This window comes from Drosophila busckii, chromosome 3L (assembly GCF_011750605.1).
Source record: "Drosophila busckii strain San Diego stock center, stock number 13000-0081.31 chromosome 3L, ASM1175060v1, whole genome shotgun sequence".
In the NCBI taxonomy this organism is placed as follows: Eukaryota; Metazoa; Arthropoda; class Insecta; order Diptera; family Drosophilidae; genus Drosophila; species Drosophila busckii.
The window spans coordinates 14,697,837-14,718,821 of NC_046606.1; the positions used below are offsets into that span (position 1 = coordinate 14,697,837).

A 20,985-nucleotide genomic window follows, 5' to 3' on the forward strand; every position below is an offset into this window, starting at 1 on the left:
TGATATACATACGTATTGCCAAATTGCGTTTCATATTCTGCATATTCATAAACACACACACAGACAAACACATACGAAATGCGCTAAAAATAAAATGTAAATAAATAATTTGCACTGCGTCATGTCAGAAATTTTAAACACATAATTAACCGCTTATTTAACCCTTTTGCTACCACTGCGGCGGCTGCTGCTCCTGCTCCTGCTCCTCCTCCTCCTGCTGCTCGTACTCCTCCCATGGCGGCTGCTGTGCCAGATTATTCTACATGGTTGGCCTGACAGTGGGCCTGGCAGTCGTAGGGGCGAGCGAGGCGCTGCAAATTCATTAAAATTGTCTATGCTCGGGGCGCTCACAGCGACAATCGAGGCCTGCAACAGCACAATGCTCACACTCTGGCTCGGGTCAGAGTCAGATCGTTGGTTTGGCAGCTGAGGAGCGGCAGCGGAACGGGGGCAATGACGACAACAACGACAAGTTCGAAACAAAAGGGAAACAAAAACAGCAGCACCAACAACAACAAAAACAACAGCAAAGAAATTGCCTCGCCACACATATTTCCATTTGTTGAACAGCAGGAACGCAAGGCTGCGACGGGACACTCTGTCAGTCAAGCCAAGTGCGCACAGTGGGCCACATATTTGAGCGAGAGCTACAAAATGTTTCAATTGCATATCAATTTTCATGGACTTACAACAAAATGTGTTTAAAACTCGCTGCTTTCGAAGTCAGTTGTAAGGAGATGAAGAAAAATGAAGCAGATTGCAGCTAGATAAAATATTTGTAATAAATTGGTATAAAATCAAATGGAATTTGAGTGCTACAACAATCATAGTTAAGCTGCTGAGCAGTAGATGGAATCTAGCCTAAGTTATTTTAGTAGCTCGCAAATTAATGAAGTGGCATAACAAGTTGGGAACCTTTCGTGGATTTGATACATTTGTATTAGTGCATGCAATTAACAAAATATTTCCTATAATATTTGGAGAAGTGCATGCGATAATCCGTTTAAAGTGGAAGAGGTTGAAGGCGTGGTCCAACAGCAATAAAGGCAAAGAAACTAAAATTCTTTATTCATATTTGTTGTGTGATTTTTTATATAAAATTTTATGAACTCCAAGTTGTAAAAATCATCGGGTACAGGTTTCAATGCTTATTGCTTCTTTAAAAAAATACACAAAAGTCCTGGCGCTTACTAGGAATGATAATTAGTTCGGTTTTACAAATATAAATTTATTGGATCGAGATGCTTATTTTTATATTAAATTAAACTTAAGTGTCATTAGTTTCTATATACTACACTCTAGCCGTGTTCAGCTGTTCTCTCTTGTTTTACTTGTTCTATTCAGTTTCTCTTTCTGTTAATCCGCAGCTACTGTTAAGTTACTGCTAATATGCTAAACTTAATACCTTAATATTTATTATATCTAACTTTAGTTTGTTGCATTTATATGTGCCAAAAGTTGTCACTCTTTATCCACAGTGCACTGTGCCTAAGAAGCAATAAATGTGATTTTACGTGCATGTTGCTCTGAGTGTGTGTGTGTGTGCCTCACTGCATGATATGGAGGCGTTAGGCCGCCCACCTAGATTTTTAGCATGTGTTGGTCTCTGCTGTGCCATCTTTTAATGTGCCACATAGAGTAACAACAAGAGCAGCAGCAGCAGCAGCAGCACCAGCGGCGGCAGCGGCAGCAACGTTGCTCCCAGCAGCAGCCCATCATCAAGACCGTCATCATCGCCAGGATGATTACGTAGCGTAGAGTATACGCTCGCTCGCCATTGCCAGCTGGCGATTTGATGGGTGGGCGTGTCATGAACATGGCCGCCTCGCGCACTTAGCAGCTGGACATAGGAACAAATGTGCATGTGCGATGCACAGTGAGTGCAAAAAAAGTTTGTATATGTTACACAGAACAAAAAAAGAAGAAAGCTAAAATGTAGGCGACAACAACATTTTTTCGCTTTGTCAATGAAGCAAAAATGAAAAGCAGCAAAAAGTAAAAAAAAAAACAAAACAGCAGAAGAAGAAGCACAAAAATTGTATTTTGTAATACTTTTTGCGCTGGAGATGCTGCTGCTGCTGCTGCTGACCCGCCCAGCGAGCAATTCAATGCTGTAAAAAATGCGAGACATAAGCAAGGCAACAACATAAACAAGCTGGCAATGTGGGCTGTGGGCTGTGGGCAGGGCGGGGTGCGTGGTGGGGTTAAGCGCAAAGCGCAGCATACAAAAGAGCAGGAAGTGCAAATGTTTCTTTCACTTTTCGCATGTTACGCCTCAGCAGCGCTCTTCTTATTTTTTTTGTTGTACACTTTGTATGTAGCAACGACGTAAGGCGACGTCCTTTTGCCTGTTACTAAATTATTAGTGTGACCCAAACACACACACACAGACACACACACAGCTCGAGAGAGCGAGCGACCATAACAGCGCATTGAAAATGGCGCCTGTTTGTTGTTGTTGTTGAACTTTTCGCTAGTTTCGCTTTCTGGCATTTTACATTTTTAAAGCGAGGCGACAAACGCAAAACCTAAACCCTAAATACAGCCACTGCCTGCCAGCTAGCAGCATTAGGCTTGTGGGCGCGGTCGTTGTTGTTATTATTATTATGTTTGTTGCTCTTGCTGTTGTTGTTGTTGTTGCTGTTGTGACTGTTGCTGTTGCTGCTGCTATTAGGCGGCTGACGTGCCATTAGCGCGCAAATTGGCTAGCCCTGGCACCGAAAATAAGTTTTTACTCGGCTGGGCAAGGCTGTGGCATAGCAGCGTGCTTTGCTTTTGCTGGCTGTGCCTTACCTTACGGGGCGTATACATAATTTGGCTGGGTTGCATGAATTTTTGAACGCATAAAAGGCAACATGAACAGCGGCTAGCGCTCAGTCGCAGGTAAAACGCACAGCCGCCGCACCGCGCACCCCCCCGCGAGTTGCCGAAAAATGGCAACTTTTATTAATGTTTTGAGCAGCAGCAGCCTCGGTAATAACAACAACAACAGCAACTACTGTTAGTAACAACAACAATGTTGCACGAGCGAACAGCGCAAGCGTTTGCCCGGGAATTTTCAGTAAAACAGCAAGAGAGAGAGAGTGACAGAGAGAGAGAGAGAGCGAGAGTGCAGACTGCAGATGCTGCCCAGCTGCTCTCTTCAACTATCTCACTGCTCTCACTCTCGCTCCTCTCTTCTCATTGTCTCTTTGTTGTTTCGCGCTGCCGCCTCGCGCGCTTTTGTGTCTGCCCGCAACGCGTTGTGTTTGCTTTGTAGATTTCAATCTTTTGTTTTTTTTTTCAGCTGCTTTTTTTTCTGCTTTTTGCTACGCATGTGTGCTGCGTATGTGTGTGCGTGTGTTCGTGTGTGTGCGCTCAGTTTTCTTACACCTCAGGACTAAACAATTTCCCAGCGCCACGCACTCAACTTAATTTTTGTTGCAACATTATATTTTTGTTGTCAGCAACACACACACGCATACGCACACACACACACATACAGACACAGCAGCTCGCTTATGCTATGCGCTTAATCTGAGGTTAAATACATGTGTGAGTTGTGTTTTGTTTAGTGGTGTGCGTGCGTGTGTGTGAGCGCTGGCTTCGTCCACTTGTTGTTGCTGTTGACTTGAGCTTGTTTTACTTGTTGTTATTGTTGTGGTTGCCATTTTTATTTTTATTTTTACTGTTATTGTGTTATGTGTGTGTGTGTGCGCTTGGTTGTGTGTGTGTGCGCTTGGTTGTGTGTGTGTGTGTATGCGCCATTTTCATTTTATATGCTGCTTAGCTTTCAGTGCGTGACCTTTTCTTTCATTTTTACATTCACTTGTAGTCATGCTGCTTCTCACTGCTGTTGTTGTTGTTGCTGTTATTTTAGCTCTTGTGTTTTGTCTTCACACACACACACAGAAAGAGACACACACACACACATATACGAACTTTTATTTATACAATGTTTTTGCCTCATTGCAGGCAGCCACACCACAAAATCTGCTTTTGTATTATCAGCGTCTTTGAAGAGCAGCAGCAACAACAACAACACAACAACAACAACAACAGAAAACATGCTGCTTATACAAATTAGCATAATGGTTTTTTTTTTTTTGCTCTTCTTTTGCCAAAGTGTCGCTGTCGCCATTTGGGCCTTTTGTAAAATCAACAGCATGTAATTTTGCGGTTTTCTGGCCTAATCACGATATGCATTCACATTTAGCTAATCATTTTGGCTTAATTAATTGGGGCCAGGTGAGTGGTCAGGAAGTCAGCAGCAAACCACAATTTTAATTTATTAATCACACACAATGTACTGCTGCTTTGATTTGGCGATTTGCGTAGCCACAGGTTCAATTAGAGTAATGCGCTATTTGATTATCTTTGGCAAATATTTGCCCTCAACTCAATCAGAATGCGCACTGTGTGGGCAGCCCAAGCTCGCGCCCGCGTCCAAGTGCAAGTTTAAAGTTAAATTATAGCTGCATAACAAAAAGTGCAGGCTTATTGCCAGGGCGTAATAACTCTTGTTGCTGATATGAATATGAAGGAGCGAGCGAAAGGCTTTTTTCATTATATGAAGCTGGGCTGTCAGCCATAAATTCTCATTAATAAATCAAGTAAAAAATCAAAAGTGTCCCATAATAAAAACTAATATATAGCTGTGTAAACAAATACAACTAAAGCACGCACACACGCACACATACAAACAAAGGCCGGCATGTGTATATCAAGCATACGCATTGTTGTACAGGTGCCCAGCAAGGCAGAGCGAGAGCGAGAGCGAGAGAGCGAACGCGGTGGCTTGCAGCTGAGATAATCAGATTGTCGCTTTGTCCAAAAGATGCTGCGAGAGCGCACAAGAGAGCGCGCACTCGTGAGCTGCGAGAGCGAGTGCGAGTGCGAGTGCGAGAGAGAGCCGAAGGACATGCGTGTGTGTGTTCGGGTTAGCGGCCATTGCACGGCGTTGGGCTTTGAGTTATGACGTCATTAAAGCGCACAGCCTCACCTTGCTCAAATATGAAATAGCAGCCTCGGCCATCACCGTCAAGAAACTGATGCCAGGCAACAGCAGCCGCAGTCACAGCAGCTAACCATGCACCACCCCAACCACCCCCAACCCCCCGAACAGGCTATGCCTTCAGCTTGCGCGCTGCTCGCATCTGTTAGATGTCGTCGCTGGGCTTATTTGTTTGCCTTTGCCGCACGCGTTTACCGTATACTTATACCTCTGTGTAAGTGTCTCTGTGTCTGCGTGTGTGTGTGTGTGTGTGAATTATTTGCGCGTTTTTACTCATATTTCCTGGCATTTTATCACTTTTGAGCTGAGCGTTGAATATTGCGCAAAAAGGCAAAAATAAAAAGAAAAACTTGCACAAAGTTTTGTGCTTTACTTTATTTTTGGTTATTTTCTGCTTCTTCTTTTTTCGGTGCTCGGCGCTCGGTGCTCGCCTGTAAGCATTTTGGGGCCATTTGTCATGCATTTTTCATTTGTGCAGCAGAAAATGTCAACCTCGCCACTTGAACAACAATAACAGCCACACTCAAATACTGACGGACTCACTTTCCCACTAGCCAAACAAACTGAGCGAGAGAGCGATAGACAGAGAGCGAGAGAGAGAGAGAGAGTGAGATTCCTGGTGTGTATGTGTGTGGCTGTCAGTTTGACATTTGTTTACATATTTATGTCAGTCAGTTGGTCGCTAGGTTGCCTAGTCAAAGCTGCGCTGCGTTGCGTTTAGCTGAGCTTCAGCTCAGTTTCAGTTCACATCACTTACTTCACCCCCTTGTCAAGCACACGGCTTTGTTTACTTCCTACCTTGTATTCGTCTCTGGTGTCTGTGTATATGCGATGGGTTTTCCTTTTCTGTTTGCCTGCCATTCACTCTCGCCTGGCGCTGTCAGTGACTTCCCATGCTGTGCTGCTCTGCTCTGCTCTGCTGTCCTGTCCTGTCCTGGCTTTGTGCTAAGTATCTCACACTTTTGGCTGGCAGTTTTATTTGCAGCCTGCACTTCAGCTTGTCTTTCACTTTTCGCTGTAAGTGTGCGCGCGTGTGTGTGTGTGTGTGTGGGCGTTGTCTGATCTTTCATCAGCTTCAGCGTCCGAACATTGGACAGTTTTATGATTTAGTCATGTACTCCACACACACACACACACACTTGCATAAGCTGCGTGACCCGCATATGCGCTCTTAAAAGTTTATATACCTGCCTCAGCCTCTGCCTCTGCCTCTGTCCAGGGGCCAGCCGTTGATGATGCTTCTTACTCGCTGGCCTTCTACTATTAAAAACAGATTCTGCCAGCCAGTCAGCCAGCTTTATATTACAGCGCTGAGCGATGAACGTCAGGCACTTCCGGCTTCATTACGCTGCCAAGCGCAAGGCACAAAACTCATTTGCAAAGCTGCAGGCCAACTTAAGCCTTGCAAAATGTTTGTAAAAAACGAAAATAAATAAAATGCGCCCCCCGAAAAATAGTTGAGCATGCAAAGCGGCACTTGGCATAACTCAACGGCCAGCAGCTATTAATAGACCTGTGTCAAACTTTTACAAAACTCAGCTAAACGCTCAAGCTTTCAAGCGGGCACAATACTCTTGGCATATCAAGTATACGCACAGTAGTTGCAGCAAAAGGGCAGCAAAAGCTGCAGCAACCTAAGCCCGCCCTGCACTCTAAGCTCAAATCTTTATGTGCTAAATAAATATAATTCATAAATGTGCCGGTTGAGCTGCACAGTGGGGCAACAACAACAAGCTCGCCATGCGTTAACCTTTGGCATTTTTAATTAAACGAACAGGCACATAAAATATCGACACTTAATTTGCAAAAACAAAAAAAAAACAAGTACAGAATCAGAGGCGGGGCAAAAATATAGCTGGCAGGCAGAAAATTAAGCAGCGAGCAATGAGCTGCCGAAGCGATTTAACGAACCGAACAGCGAGCACCGAACGCAGCCGAGTGTGTTGTATTGCATTAAAGGTGCGCCAGGACGACGACGACGTCGTCGACGACAAATGAACGAGCCTATTAACAGCAACAAGGACGGCAGCAAATGATTACAGCAACAACAACAACAGCAGCACAAAGAAGCAGAAGCGGCAGAAGAAGAGAGTGAAGAGTTGCTGCGGCGCCAAAGCCAGCGTTGTGCTCTTAATTAAGAACTCATGTTAATTGTAATTATTTGGCACATGAAATTTTTATTAATTTATGCCGCGCAGCAGCAGCAGCAGCAGTACCAAAGGTGTAAGTGTAGTTGCTGCTGCTGCCAGGACTGGCTGGCTTGGCTGTAGTGTTAATGATGATGCGACTGGCTGCTTAGTATGCCGAGAGGGTGTGTGTAGCTTATAACGTTGCCCAACTACGGCTATCCAGCGAGCGTGTGAGAGCATGAGGAGGCGAGAGCTGGGGACCAGTAAATGACATACAGCCATGTTGAAATATAAAACGAGCGAATGATGAGGATGCCCAGAGCCTTGGCTGCTGTTCTTGCCATTACCAGGTGGGCCTGTCTGCCAGCCTGCTGCGCTCATAAGTATGCTACATGCTCTGCATACACACACATGCACAAGTAGTGCGTGGATCTCTGCAGATGATGGGCGTTGACAGCGTCAAATGTCTATCTGTGCGCCAGTGTACGCATACAGCTGTGGCTGACTGTATCTCCGACTGTATCGAGGCATTGCATAAGCAAATTGTGTCTGCGTTTAACATTTAACGCGATCATTTGACCTAAGCCAACATTTAAAAACCAGTTATGCCCAATTAAGACACAACCGAGTCTGCTGACATTATATTCTTGAACTTGCTTTCAAATACTTTCATTGATCATGCATAATTTTTGGCAAGCATCGCATTTGTCGCATCGTCGGCGATTTGCATAAGCGACAACAATATCCACAGCAGCGGCTCTGCGGCTAGTTTTTGCACTGAATTAATTTTTGGCGAATCTGTGCAAAAATTTGCATACCGATCTTAAATTTAATTTGAAATTTTATCAGCGCGCAAGGTTGAAACCAGTTTGCGCACATGTGCAAGCTGCGGAGCCGCGCTGCTATAAATATGCAGGGGTTTGCCTGTAGAAGATAGTTACCTTTGCATCGTCAAACGCGCAACAGATCTAATCAATATGAAGTTCATCATTGTATTCGCTGCCCTCTTCGCTGTGGCCTTCGCCGCCCCCACCGGTGATGAGTCGTCCGCCCAGGTTGTGCGTTCCGACGTTGATGTTGGCGCCGAGAGCCACAAGTTCGCGTAAGTATTGGCCTATCTATTGGCTATCAATTCTGAATTGGCAATTGGCTAACAATCTCCGTTACTCCGTTACGCTTACAGCTATGAGACCAGCAACGGCATCGCCGCTGAGGAGTCCGGACACCTGCAGGGACAGGGCGAGCACTCTCTCTATGTTGCCCAGGGCTCTTTCAGCTACACCTCTCCCGATGGCACCCCCATCCATGTTAAGTGGATCGCTGATGAGAACGGTTTCCAGCCCCAGGGTGCTCATTTGCCCGTTGCCCCCGTCGCCTAAACAACTAAACATTGAAAACAAATAAATCGAACGTTATTCTAAAATCTCAAATCTACATGTGTTATTTTATCGAAATCAGCTGCCTAAATCTTTCAGAATAAGTACCATTGATCTATTCATCAATGTGAAAGCACGAACTAGATATTCTAGAAATTTATGTTTAATTATTCTTTTAATTCTTATTAATTTTTTGAATGCTTCTTTAAATAATAAGAACGAAGCAAATAAACGATAATCGAATTAAGCAAAACGAATATACAGCTCAACATAACGAGTAAGCAACTGATCAATATGCATATGTACATAACTGTATAACCCTCAATTGAACTACGCTGAAGAATTATAAATAGCACCTGCTGTTAAGCTAATTAATTTATCGATTAACAACAGTAAATTGTATTAAAATTATAACTGTCTTTTACGTCAATTGTCATTTGCGAATTTGTTGGCAGCGTAGATGAATTGGTTAAGGAACCAGTTTGCTAAATATGCTGGCAGCATTTGGTGCAGAGTTTTTGGCTAATTATCAAAACTCTTGACACAATTCGCAAGTCAACAACAGGTTGCAAACTCGTTTTACTGGCTTACTAATTTTTTGCGCGTATTTATAGGTCAAAAGTTTTTGCACAAAATTTATTGTTAACGGAAATGCTGAATTCAAGTTCAAATGCTATCAGTCACTCGCATATGAATACAAAAACTGCAAAGGCAATTCGACCAACAGTTAGCCAGGCATCGCCACCGGCACCGGCACTGGCACCTCAACGCTTTTTCTAGTGCCCAACTGTTGGATTTGGTTTGGGTCGATGCCGAGGAGTTGCCCAAGCGTGTTTTTATATGCCATGGGATGCGTTTGAGGAATTTATAAATATTTTATTAAACTGCGCTGTGTTGTGGCAAGTTTTGCGAGTGTTTTGGGATTTGCCTATGCCAGCGATACAGCGAGCAAAGGCAAGCGGCAATGATGATGATGCTGCTGCTGCTAGAGCCAGAGAGAGATTCAGCGACCGAGCTTATTAAAAGCAAGCAGAGGCAGTAAAAAATGTTGCACAAACAAAATGTAAATAGAGAAAGAGAGAGCGAGAGAGAGAGAGAGACAGCGAGAGAGAGAGAAAAGCGTAAAGTGTGAGTTTGGTGCGCTTTGATTGATTGGCATTGGTTGAATGGGTTTCTGGTTGGCCTCATTTCGCTGCCTTGTCATCGTAAACAGAAGCAGGCCATATATTATATGACTGTCTAGTGCGTATACTTAATCTACCTACGTACTTCTCTATATGCGTTTGCGAGTGTAACTTTAAAAGCGCGCAGTGTCAGTTAATTGTTCTTATTTGCACACATATACCAACACACTAATACCAACACAAACAGCAGCAGCAGGCGGAAATGGAATTTTGCAGTCATACGCACAAGTTTCCGTTTGGGCTGTCTTTCCTCATTTTCACTGATTAAAGCAGGCAAGCGTCGCAGTCGTCCTAACTGGATTAGCATTTCACAAGCAAATCGACTGACAAAGGTTGACAGTTGACACACACGGACACACACACACGCACACAGCCACAGGCAGAGACGTGCAAACTGAGGCAAAGTTAAATAGCAGCATAATTTAGGTGTCTGTCATTTTGCATTTGTGCTCAGTGTATTTAAATTTCATACTCTTTGCATTCGCACAGGATATTATTGAAGCATATACAAATATTTGACGTTTATCATCATAGCACTCATACGCTCTGGTTTTTCAAGTATCAGCCAAGGCAACAATGTTGACATTTTATCAAATCAACACGTATATAGTGGAAATGAATTCATTTAACTGTCGCTTCACTCAAATGCGAATGCGTCTTGTTCTAAGCACACAAATTGTAGACAGCATAGTAAGTACGTTACGGCAACTCAAGGTTGGGTTTGCTTTAAGCGACCTCAAGCTGATGTGTTGGCTTTTCAATCGCTTACATTTTTAAATTGACATTCTAACCCTTGATCACCTAGTGTTTTGAAGCCCAACTTTTGTGAGCATAGTTGCGTTGTATATGTGTTTCCTTATGACATTGTTTGGAATTGTTTTACCGCGTGTATGAAATTTTTTTTAGATAATTTACGGATTTTTCATTTTTTGTGAGGATGCAGCATGTGCTATTCTTAACGACTCTCTTGAGGTTAGATATCAGTCTCTATATAATGCACGGCCTATTCTATAAAACATTTGTCTCTCTATGCGCCGTAATAAAATTTTATCCCTGCGGAACAAATTTAATATGAAACTGTCTAAATTGGGATAAGGCGCATACAAAGCTTACATGTTGTACCAGTAATATGTGGAGCTATTGTCCGAAAGAATTCATCTCTATCTCTCTCTGATGTGTCATTGAGTATTTTTATTAGTCGCCAAAAAGATATTGCGCGAGACGAACACTCTCTCTTGATGCATCCTTTAATATCTTTGTACATTTTATCTATTTAACAATTTTTATTAGAATCATATTTAGCGAAGGTGATTCTCTCTTGATAAAGTTTTTGCTTAACACACTCATATTTCTTTATTGAACAATTTTAATTTTATGTTGAGCAATTATCTTTGAAACTTTTTCTCATAAGTAATAAATGTTTATCGGACTTAAAGTACATTCTGATTCTAGTCTCTCTTAGCTTCTATCACTATTTTGGACATATAGATATCATATGCGACTCTTGATGCGAAAAAATTTTATTAAATTTTTTAAAAAATTTTTTTTTTTATAATTTTTTTGTTGATACTTTTTTGTATTTTCATTTTTTCTCCTCCGATCTGTCTATTCAGATACTCTGTATCCAAATCTCGTAAATTCGATGGAAATATGGACGATATTAACCCACAATATAAGACAACTTCTTTTATCTCACTCAAGTCGTATGTTCGCATTGGCGAACATGTCTTAACAGCTGTTTCTTGTGTTTGATAACCATATATACACTGAAATTTATATATTATTTATACTTTACCCGAATTTAACAATTATTGTATTTATCATGCAAATATTATGATACAATTTGTACTTGAACATATTTACATTATTGTATGCTAGTGTTTCTGATGTTTATCTTTTCTCTAACATTTATATTTATATTTAATATTTATCGAAACAATTTATATTATAATTATAGAATTATATTTTGATGATGAAATTTTTTAAATATTTTTAGTACGATATATAAATTATTTTAGAATTTCTTTTACATTTTTTGAACTATATTAAATTTTCCCAAATTTTTTTGAATAAATCATTTTTGATATGATATCATATCAGTGAAATAATTTTGAATAATAGCTGATTTAACATTTTTTTTCCACTTAATTTGAGACAGAATTTTAATTGACCTGATATTTTTATTGATTTATCTCTATATATGTTATTTAAATTAGTATTCATGATATCATTATTATAGCAAGAATATATTTATATGTCGAAATAGTATCTCAGCGATAAAATATTGTATTTTTTTTAGTATTATCTTTTTATGAATAATAAAAGCCTGGAAACATAGTCTCTGTGTCTTGAAATTTTTATTGAATCATTTATATAATCAGAAGTAATATATATTATGACTCACTAAAGGGAAGATATTATCTGTAGTGTTACATATATATTTAGAGATATTTTAATGAATACATGGGATTATCCGCGCTCACACTGGCAACCTGATTATAGACAGCAGGGGTGCGGTCGTTGCTGAGGCCGCTATGCATTCGCTGCCGACGCTCTTGCTCCCCGGTATAAAATATGTTCTACATTGAAAGATTGTACTTTTGACGCCTCTCTCGACGTCGCATGTGCTCTCTGATTCCTAGGACGTACTGTTATCTGTCCGAATTAATGTTTTTGAGTTGTTTTCGGTGCCATAATTATTTCTCAATAGACTTTGTATATCATTGAGACATAGATGTGTTATCGTAAGCTCTCTCTCCAGAAATTTTTAATTATTTAAATTTATAAATTTATATTTAGGGAGCCGAACTGATTTTGAAAATTTTATGAAATTTTTTCCCGAAAATTCTGTGTTAATATTTTTTTCGAAGATAATTTCAAGTTGAATAATTTATTTTCCTTTACATTTGTTTTTGAACACATGAAATTCGTGACAATGTGTGTGTAACTTTTATAACTCTTGTTATTCGTGGAAATATATTTCTTTCGAGTAGCGTTTTCCAAGAAATTCTGTATGATATTTATGTTCTCGAACCAGAAATATACTCTCTAGTACTTAGATAGCATTTCTATTATCAGATTTATATTGTCGCTTTCATTTTAAATTTGCACAGTTTAACTACTTTTCTCTCTACATATACTCTCTCTCGACAAAAATTTGTCTACTGATATGTTACTCAAGCTGTTCGGCGACATTGTCGTTCTATTTTGTGATTCGAATCATTTGAATGTAATTTTTTGTTCGTTTGAAATTTCTTTGTGGCAAAAATAATATTGTTTTCTGCGATCATTATTTTCATTGTAATTGAAATTTGAGACAATATTCAGTGCAGAAATATTGGTTGATTAGATTATACTGTGTATGGCGACACATTATTGTCCGCCAAGCTGGACAGAGTTTAGACCTGTCTCTCTCTGAGCTTTTTTATATGTAAAGTTTATTCCGTTTTGTCTGATTTTTACTTGAATATTTACTTGGTGTTGCAGCTTTTTCTTTGAAATATTACTGCGCAGCAGAGAAATTTATTCTCTCGATAAAATCAGTTTTATTTCTCTGGTGATCAGACTTTCCTCTCTTCTGCTTGTGGTCTCCTCTGACGATCTCTTCTCCTCCCCACCGGTGATGAGTCGTCCGCCCAGGTTGTGCGTTCCGACGTTGATGTTGGCGCCGAGAGCCACAAGTTCGCGTAAGTATTGGCCTATCTATTGGCTATCAATTCTGAATTGGCAATTGGCTAACAATCTCCGTTACTCCGTTACGCTTACAGCTATGAGACCAGCAACGGCATCGCCGCTGAGGAGTCCGGACACCTGCAGGGACAGGGCGAGCACTCTCTCTATGTTGCCCAGGGCTCTTTCAGCTACACCTCTCCCGATGGCACCCCCATCCATGTTAAGTGGATCGCTGATGAGAACGGTTTCCAGCCCCAGGGTGCTCATTTGCCCGTTGCCCCCGTTGCCTAAGCAACTGCATTTCTAATTTGTGTATCAAAAAGTTGGTATCGCCGAACTTGAATGCGTTCTTGTTGAAATATACGTATATTTTGTGTCGTTGAAATTTCCCAACTTTTTTATTGAATAGCTTTCGAGAGAAGCTTTGTGGGCCTAGAAAAAAATTAAATGTCCAAAAGCTCGTTCGCTTGCCCATATGACCAAAAATGGTCACCTGTGCTCAAAATTTAACATTACATGTGTCCATAGTTAACATTATTTTGTACTCTGCTACTTAGCAAAGACACAAACCTAAGACACAAACCTAAGTAACCTGCTAAGTCTTCGTTATATAACAGTTTATAACACGTTTCAAAGACATAATCAACATTTTGTCAGTCGCTTTCATAAACTTGCGAGCTTCAGCTGTAATTATGTTTATTAAACTGGCTGCTGCTTTATAATGTTCGTTTCATTAAACTGTGGCTTGGGCTTAGCCCCTCAGCTTGGCTGTTGCTGTCTCTCCATTACTTGCCGTTTGTTTTTATAAAATTAAAACTTTTTTGGCAACTGCTTCGCTGCTTGACTGCTGGGCTGCTGGGCTGCTGTGCTGCTGTGCTGCTACAGGCTGAAATCTGAAAATCTGCCACAATGAACAGTTTGCGGTGGGCAACGTGTTTTATCTGCAACAATTGCTTGTTGATTTGGCCGCGCACCCACGTGCCCAGCGTGTGCCTGGGCCAAAGTTTTTGGCAAACTGCTCGCACTGACCCCCAACCGACGACTGTGACTACCTAACATACATATAGACATACATATAGCAGGTCGCCTGCCAAAGACAATTTACGGCATGACGACAGTCGTCTACAAATTATCGAGTGACAATAAAAATAAAAAGGGGAAACTAGCAAAAGAAATTGCAGATAGAATTCGCTGCAGTTGGGTTTAGGTTAGACACAAAAACTTTTGCGGCCAGTTCAGTTTGATAAGAAATAATTTATTTGCGGTGTGCGACCAGCGTTTGGTGTGAACAGGTTAACAAAATCGTATAGCTTTTATAACTATTTGTCAGCGGTAAATTGAATGCGACGCCCAGCGCTTAAAGTTGCCGTAAACCAAACAGAGAAAGAAATGTAAATGTAAATGTTAATGTAAATTGACTGACGACCGGGGCGTATGCTTAATTAAAGTCAAGCAGTATATTTAAGCTTAAAGTTGAAGCTACATAAACATTGTACATTGTACATAATATATGCGCTGATTTAAGAGACTTTGCTAGCATTCGAGCGTGTGTGTGTCTCTGTGTGTGTGTAATTTTGGCATTTATATTTGAAGCTTTCATTTATCAGCATTTTTAGCTTGACAGTCTCTGACTTTTGACTGTCCAGTTTTTCTTTTCAGCTTGCAGTTTGTCTGTATTTTTTTTATCTGCCATCGTTTTGTGTTTTATTTCCAGTTCTGGCTGGATTTAGAACACTTCTACTTAGTGACATGTTTCTGTGTGTGTGTGTGTGTGTGTGTGTGTGTGTGTGTGCAACAGGCAGGCCGGGAGGGCGCATCTCTTGGCTTGGATGCGTAGCATAGCTTGGACTTGCCTTGTCTGACTCGCAGTCTCAGCAACTACTACATGTGCAGCATGTCAGTTGAAAGCCACAAGGTTGTGTGCCAGTCGACAGTTGACAGTCGCCATGACATTTCAAATTTACGAACTATGACAAAGTGAGTTAAATGCATTTTGAAAAATAATCGGACTCTGACTCGGACTCGCACTCGCACTCGCACTTGGATTCGGACTGCAGCGAATTGAAAAGAAAATCCCCAACAAGCTATCTGAGCGCACAATTTGGCTTTAAGCGCAAAGTTGCCCTTTGGCTGTAATCTTGTAATTTCGTCTGCTTTTACATTTTTAGCTTAGGAAGTGCGCTTTGGTTTGATTTGATTTGCATTTTCAATCAATGTGAACGAAAACGAAACCGAAACATGAATTTAAATTGTCTATGCCATAAATTCACACATGTGGGCTGAAACTAGTTTTTAAACATTGATGAATTTGACATATTTGTGGCTTACGAGCTGCTAACGTTTCCGACTGGCAATGACTTTCCAGCTAAGCAGATGCAGACATTATTTGGGGACTACCTCTCTGTTGATTTATTTAGGCAAACTTTTCAGAATTTTGTGCATTTATAGTTCGTTTTAAATAACAAGTGCATGCTGGCTATAAAGAAAGTTGTGCTTGACAAATACAAGTGCTAAAAATAAATCGATTGCTCTGCTTTGTGCCTTGTTAGGGTGTTAGGCTGACTTGTTGTGCTTGTGGTTGTTGTAATTTTGCAAAAGTTATTCATACGCCACGTTGACAATAGTAGAAAATGCAATTTATGTTGGAAAAACATTGCGTAAGTGCATCTGAGGCGAAATTCAACAGCAGCAGCAGACAGCAGAGCAGCAGCCACTGCCAGTTCCAGCATCAACTGCCAAGCAGAGGCAAGAAGGCAGGCAAGTCTGTATGTAGAAGCGTTGCCACATAAAACAGCTAGAAATTCCAATAAAATTTTCATGCAATTTTCCCTCACACACATACACACATACTCACACATATGCAGAGTGCGCTTACTACAATGTTGTTGACAGTGCCATTGCAGTTGTTCTTCTGCTTCTTACTCAGCAACACTTGTGCCGTCTTCAATGTCAAAGCTTATACACTTGCATGTGTGTGTGTGTGGTCGCAATATTAACTTACTTAATGTTATCAGACATTTATTTCAAAACAACTATTTACTTTGCTTATTAAAAGCATTCTAACTGCAACTGATGCGCAGCAGCAGTAGCAACAAAAACTTCTTGTGAATTTAACATATTTAAAATGTTTGTTTGTTTATGCAAATGCAGAAATATATTTTGCATATCTCAAGGCATGCTTACCATGTTTGTAAGCACAATGCATTAGCTAAGCTTAAGACTCAGCGAGTGATCGCATTAATTTACATAGTCAAGTTAAGTTTTCAAATTATTGTCAATTTGGCCATCAAACTAGTTTTGGGCCAAAAGAAGCCAAAAAACCAACGCAAGATGCAAACTATAAATACGCCAAGAGATGCCAAAATGAAGCATAGTTCACTTTGAATCTTCAATCGCGCTACAAATCAATTCAACATGAAGTTCCTCATCGTCTTTGTTGCCCTCTTCGCTCTGGCTGTCGCCGCACCCATCGGTGATGAGTCTCTAGCCCAGGTCATCAGAAACGAATCTGACGTTGGACCCGAGAGCCACTCTGCTTCGTATGTAGTTGTAATTTAAAAAACTTTGCAACTTAAAAAACTAATTAATTTCATATATATTTGACAGTTATGAAACAAATAACGGTATCAGTGCTAGTGAATCAGGAAAACTGAGAGCGTCTAACAATCAGGAGGAGACCATTTATGCCGTCCAAGGCCAATACTCGTACACCGCTCCCGATGGCACCCCCATCCTTGTTAGGTGGATCGCTGATGAGAACGGTTTCCAGCCCGAGGGTGCTCATTTGCCCACCGTATAAGCACCAAATTCAACTGTTTACCTTAAAATAAATTCATTGTTATTACAAAAAAAACAACAAACAAATATTTCGCTTAGTTCTGTTTCAATTAAACCTGAATAGGGAAATTGGCTCGTAAGCTGCATGGAAGAGAGTCATTGATACAAATAGTTAAAAATAAAATTCTAAATGAGACCAATTCTCAAAGGATATTTGAAATCTTTGCTGAGACAGCAATTATCTCATTATTATCTGCGATGTTTGCTATAGTTATTAGGTTCAATATAACGATAAATAAAATGAACAAATTATCAACGACAAATTATTATTAATTAACGTTTGTTGTGCTCAAAGAAACCGAAGATCTTGGCATAGGTCTGGCCATGTGCTGAAATGTATTTTGTTACTGCCCAGACAAACGGCATTTAACACTAACCTTGAACACAAATTAGGGCTAATCAACATAATATCTTATGCATGCTGAAAGTGATAGTATTGACGAGTTCATATCAGGTTGGCTTGATTGTTAATCCAAATAGCTGCAGCGTGTTATTTTTAGCAGCCAACAATGCATCGACACTTGAGTTGTGTCTTTCGAAGAGTCAGGGACTTTACGATTTAATAAAACTAATTTATTGCTTGGCTTTGTTTATAGTGCTGTGACGTTATTAACAAACAACAACTCCAAGCTTTTGTCCAAAAATTAGCATAACTTTATTTTTTATTTATTTGGCTAAGCTTAAACTTGGCCGATGCGCTTCATTAAAAGCCAAGTTCGCAGACGACTTTTATGGCTTTGCATATTTTATACGATTTATGCGCCACACACCTACATACAATATATATAACAACTATAAACAATTTGCACTCAAAAGAAATATAAAAGGGCTGGCGCTTAAAGTTTTTTCATTATTATTATTATCAAATGAATTTACTCTTGTTAAAAAGTTTCACATACATTTAAATGTGCTTAACACATAAATTAAGGAATTAAATATGAGTTTTTCATGTTTGTCAAACCGGTTCGGCCAATTTACCAGCGCTTAGCAACAACATTTCATTGAAGTTGACTGCAAAAAAAAACAAAACAAAACAAAAACAACAAATTCTTATATACAAATTTATTTATATAGTAAACATATAAATTGCACACATCAGTAGAGTGTTATTTATGCTTCATACACACAGCAAGTTAAAGAGAGAGAGGGGGGGCAGGGGTGGCTGGGAAATTTAGTGAAAATGTGTAACGTTGACCCAACACCAAAGTCGTTGGTAAACGCCTGACAGCTTGGGCCTCAGCTACAGCAGCCTTTGCTGTTGTCCTGCTTGTCCTGCTGCCTAACGCTTTTCATTTTTCTGTTTTTCGGGCTAAAATACCAAATTACGACATAAATAATGCATAGATAACGAAATTTATTACATTTCATGTATCAGCCAGACGGCCGAGCTAACCAGCCAACCAGCCAGCCAGCCAACGAGTTGCCCACCCCACTCTTTCTCCCTTGTCCCTTGTCCCTTGTCCATGTGGTGCGAACAACTTTCACATCAAACTGCTGCAAAAGGCTGCAAATGTTTAACGGATGTCGTACTGTCTGTCGCCTTCTAATTTATGGCTCATATGAAGTTGCCCTGATTTGAGTTTTGTATGCAAAGTTTATCGCAGCAATTGTTGCAACTTGCAACTTGCAACTGCAACGCAAGCACAAAAAACAAACCTGCACTTTATTGAGGTGTTTAACTGAAATGTAAAATCTGCATCGCCGGCAACCAAGCAACAAATTTCAATACAACAACGCGCGCATGATTTTGTTTATGCTTATGAAAATGAAGTTAACTAAACTAACAACAAAATGCAGCAAACTGAGCAGCAACAGTGGAGTGGCAACAATTTTGCTACAGTTCGGTCTGTATGTCAAGTGGAGATGAGTCGCAACTCTGGCTCATATCGTAGCCAGTTGCTTATAATTGCATTTGCATATTATTTCCCTTTATTGCACATGTCGTCCTTTTTGACATGCCCTCAGTCGCTCTCACACTGCTAGACGTAACGAGAGTGCGGCAGAGGGGAAGGGCAGCAAGAACTTGGTACCGTCATTTTGGTTATCTTCCGTTTCCGCGGCTACTGTTGCTGCTGCTGCTGCTGCTGCGGGCTGCCATTTTTATTCCATCGCAAAATGTTTATAAAATGGCGCTTGCCGCTGGCAACAAAAATAAATAAAAGAGTTAACAGTTAAGCGTTGCTATAGCACACACAAAAAAAAAAAAAAAAAAAACCGAAGGAAAAAAAAAAATTATACCAAAATAATTTGCATATAAATTATGATTGAAATGGCGGCAAAAGTGTCAAGTACTCACATGTTAAAAACTACGATAAATGCAAAGGGACTTGAGCTTAAACAGCAATTTATGGCAGCATCAATGCATATAAATTGGCATAAAGTAAACGAGCTTGGCTCAGAATAATCTACTGCCAATTAAAATGCCAAGACAAATTGTTTATTAAGTGCAGAAAATGCCGTTAGCAACGATTTTATTAGCCCATTGACTGCAGTCTCAACGAAGGCAGCGGCGAACGCATTTGAGCACATAAAGCTAAAAGAAAATGGCGACAGCAGCAGCAGCAGCAGCAGCAACAGTTACAGCTAAATGTGTGCAAAGTCTCGTAATATCCTGCACGATTGTTAGTGTTGCTTTATCTTGAGCGCCATCAAGCTCAGATTTGTTGGCAGGTAAACAATGCTAATGCATGCTCTGACTTTTTGAGCTTGGCACGAAGCGGAAACTGCACTTGGAACGCGCCAGAGCACACACACACACATATGCAAACAAAGACATATATATTTTGGCAGCGGACTTATGTCGCTCTTCGTCAGACTACGAGTCAGAGTCAGAGACACACTGAGGTTTGCCGTTTAGCTTGAGCAGCGCTTAGTTTATTTCTTGTATAAATGTTGCACGTGTTTCCTGTTTTAAGGACTCCGCAATCAAATCTAAAATGAATTTACCTTTGTTGATTTGCGACGACTTTTGCATTTTGGCTTATTACACATCCACCCACATTCCAAACACACACGTATACACATTTGCCTGCTGATTTGCTGGCAAGGCCCCTAGCGATTGAGTCGAAGACAAATGTAAATATTTTTTAGTGCTCACCCACCCACACAGCCACACACCCACACACCTATGTGCCCCTGTTATGCTTGCTGCCTCTTATGATGAATGATTGTGCGCTTCCTGCAGATTTGTTGCCCTCGATAAACTCAATTTGTTTTGTGCTTTGTGCGTGCCATGCCGCATTACGCATACGCCGAGTGCGCCAAGACGAGCGTATTATTGCCAAAAGTTTTTTACTGCCGCTAGTTGACGCTTTACAGCGCTGCAACTCAAATGAAATACTTTCAATTTTAAGCTGCACTTGGACACTTTTAACTGCCAGCATTTCAAGTCTAATATTGTTAGCCATGGCTTAGTTATTGCGCACACATTTGTCAAGTTCCGAGAGCGCTATGTCAATGTTTATTTGTTTTATCTGTACACATATAAATAAAGTCTAGACTCACTGCAAGGCACACAAGTGCCAAGTCGATCAATAAAAGCACCAGGCACACACTTGACCAGCCCTTGGGCCCTAAGCACAATATCAAGTCCTTCTGTGTGTATTTTTTGTGGACTGCTGCCAAGTTGCAGACACAAATAAACGCTTTTAATTGCGTTATGTGCCTTTGCATTCGAGAGCACTTGCCATGCGCTCAAATTATTAAATGCAATTTATCACTCAAGTGGCGGCGGAAATGTGTCTCTGACACTTACTAACTTACAACACTTGTTAGCCATGCTCAGACTAGCAAAA

At 40.6% G+C, this 20,985-nt stretch overlaps 2 protein-coding genes across 4 annotated transcripts; both read left to right on the forward strand.

The window, feature by feature from the left end:
- The first annotated feature begins 8,046 nt into the window (after positions 1–8,046).
- Positions 8,047–13,739, forward strand: LOC108599158 (larval cuticle protein 65Ag1-like). Of its 3 annotated transcripts, none has more exons than XM_033293602.1 (3): positions 8,047–8,198; positions 13,343–13,368; positions 13,450–13,739. In XM_033293602.1, exons 1-3 carry the CDS (start codon positions 8,100–8,102, stop codon positions 13,643–13,645), a joined length of 321 nt encoding a protein of 106 aa, XP_033149493.1. In that variant the 5' UTR covers positions 8,047–8,099; the 3' UTR covers positions 13,646–13,739. The 3 variants fall into 3 exon arrangements, with proteins under 3 accessions (XP_033149493.1, XP_017841513.1, XP_017841434.2); XM_017986024.2 differs by having other exon boundaries at positions 8,047–8,177; positions 13,322–13,368; XM_017985945.2 differs by lacking the exons at positions 13,343–13,368; positions 13,450–13,739 and adding an exon at positions 8,306–8,552 and having other exon boundaries at positions 8,049–8,224.
- A 3,029-nt stretch (positions 13,740–16,768) lies between these two features.
- On the forward strand, positions 16,769–17,153 carry LOC108598047 (larval cuticle protein 65Ag1-like). The gene is made up of 2 exons (XM_017984662.1): positions 16,769–16,893; positions 16,961–17,153. Exons 1-2 carry the CDS (start codon positions 16,769–16,771, stop codon positions 17,151–17,153), a joined length of 318 nt encoding a protein of 105 aa, XP_017840151.1.
- Positions 17,154–20,985: the final 3,832 nt, after the last annotated feature.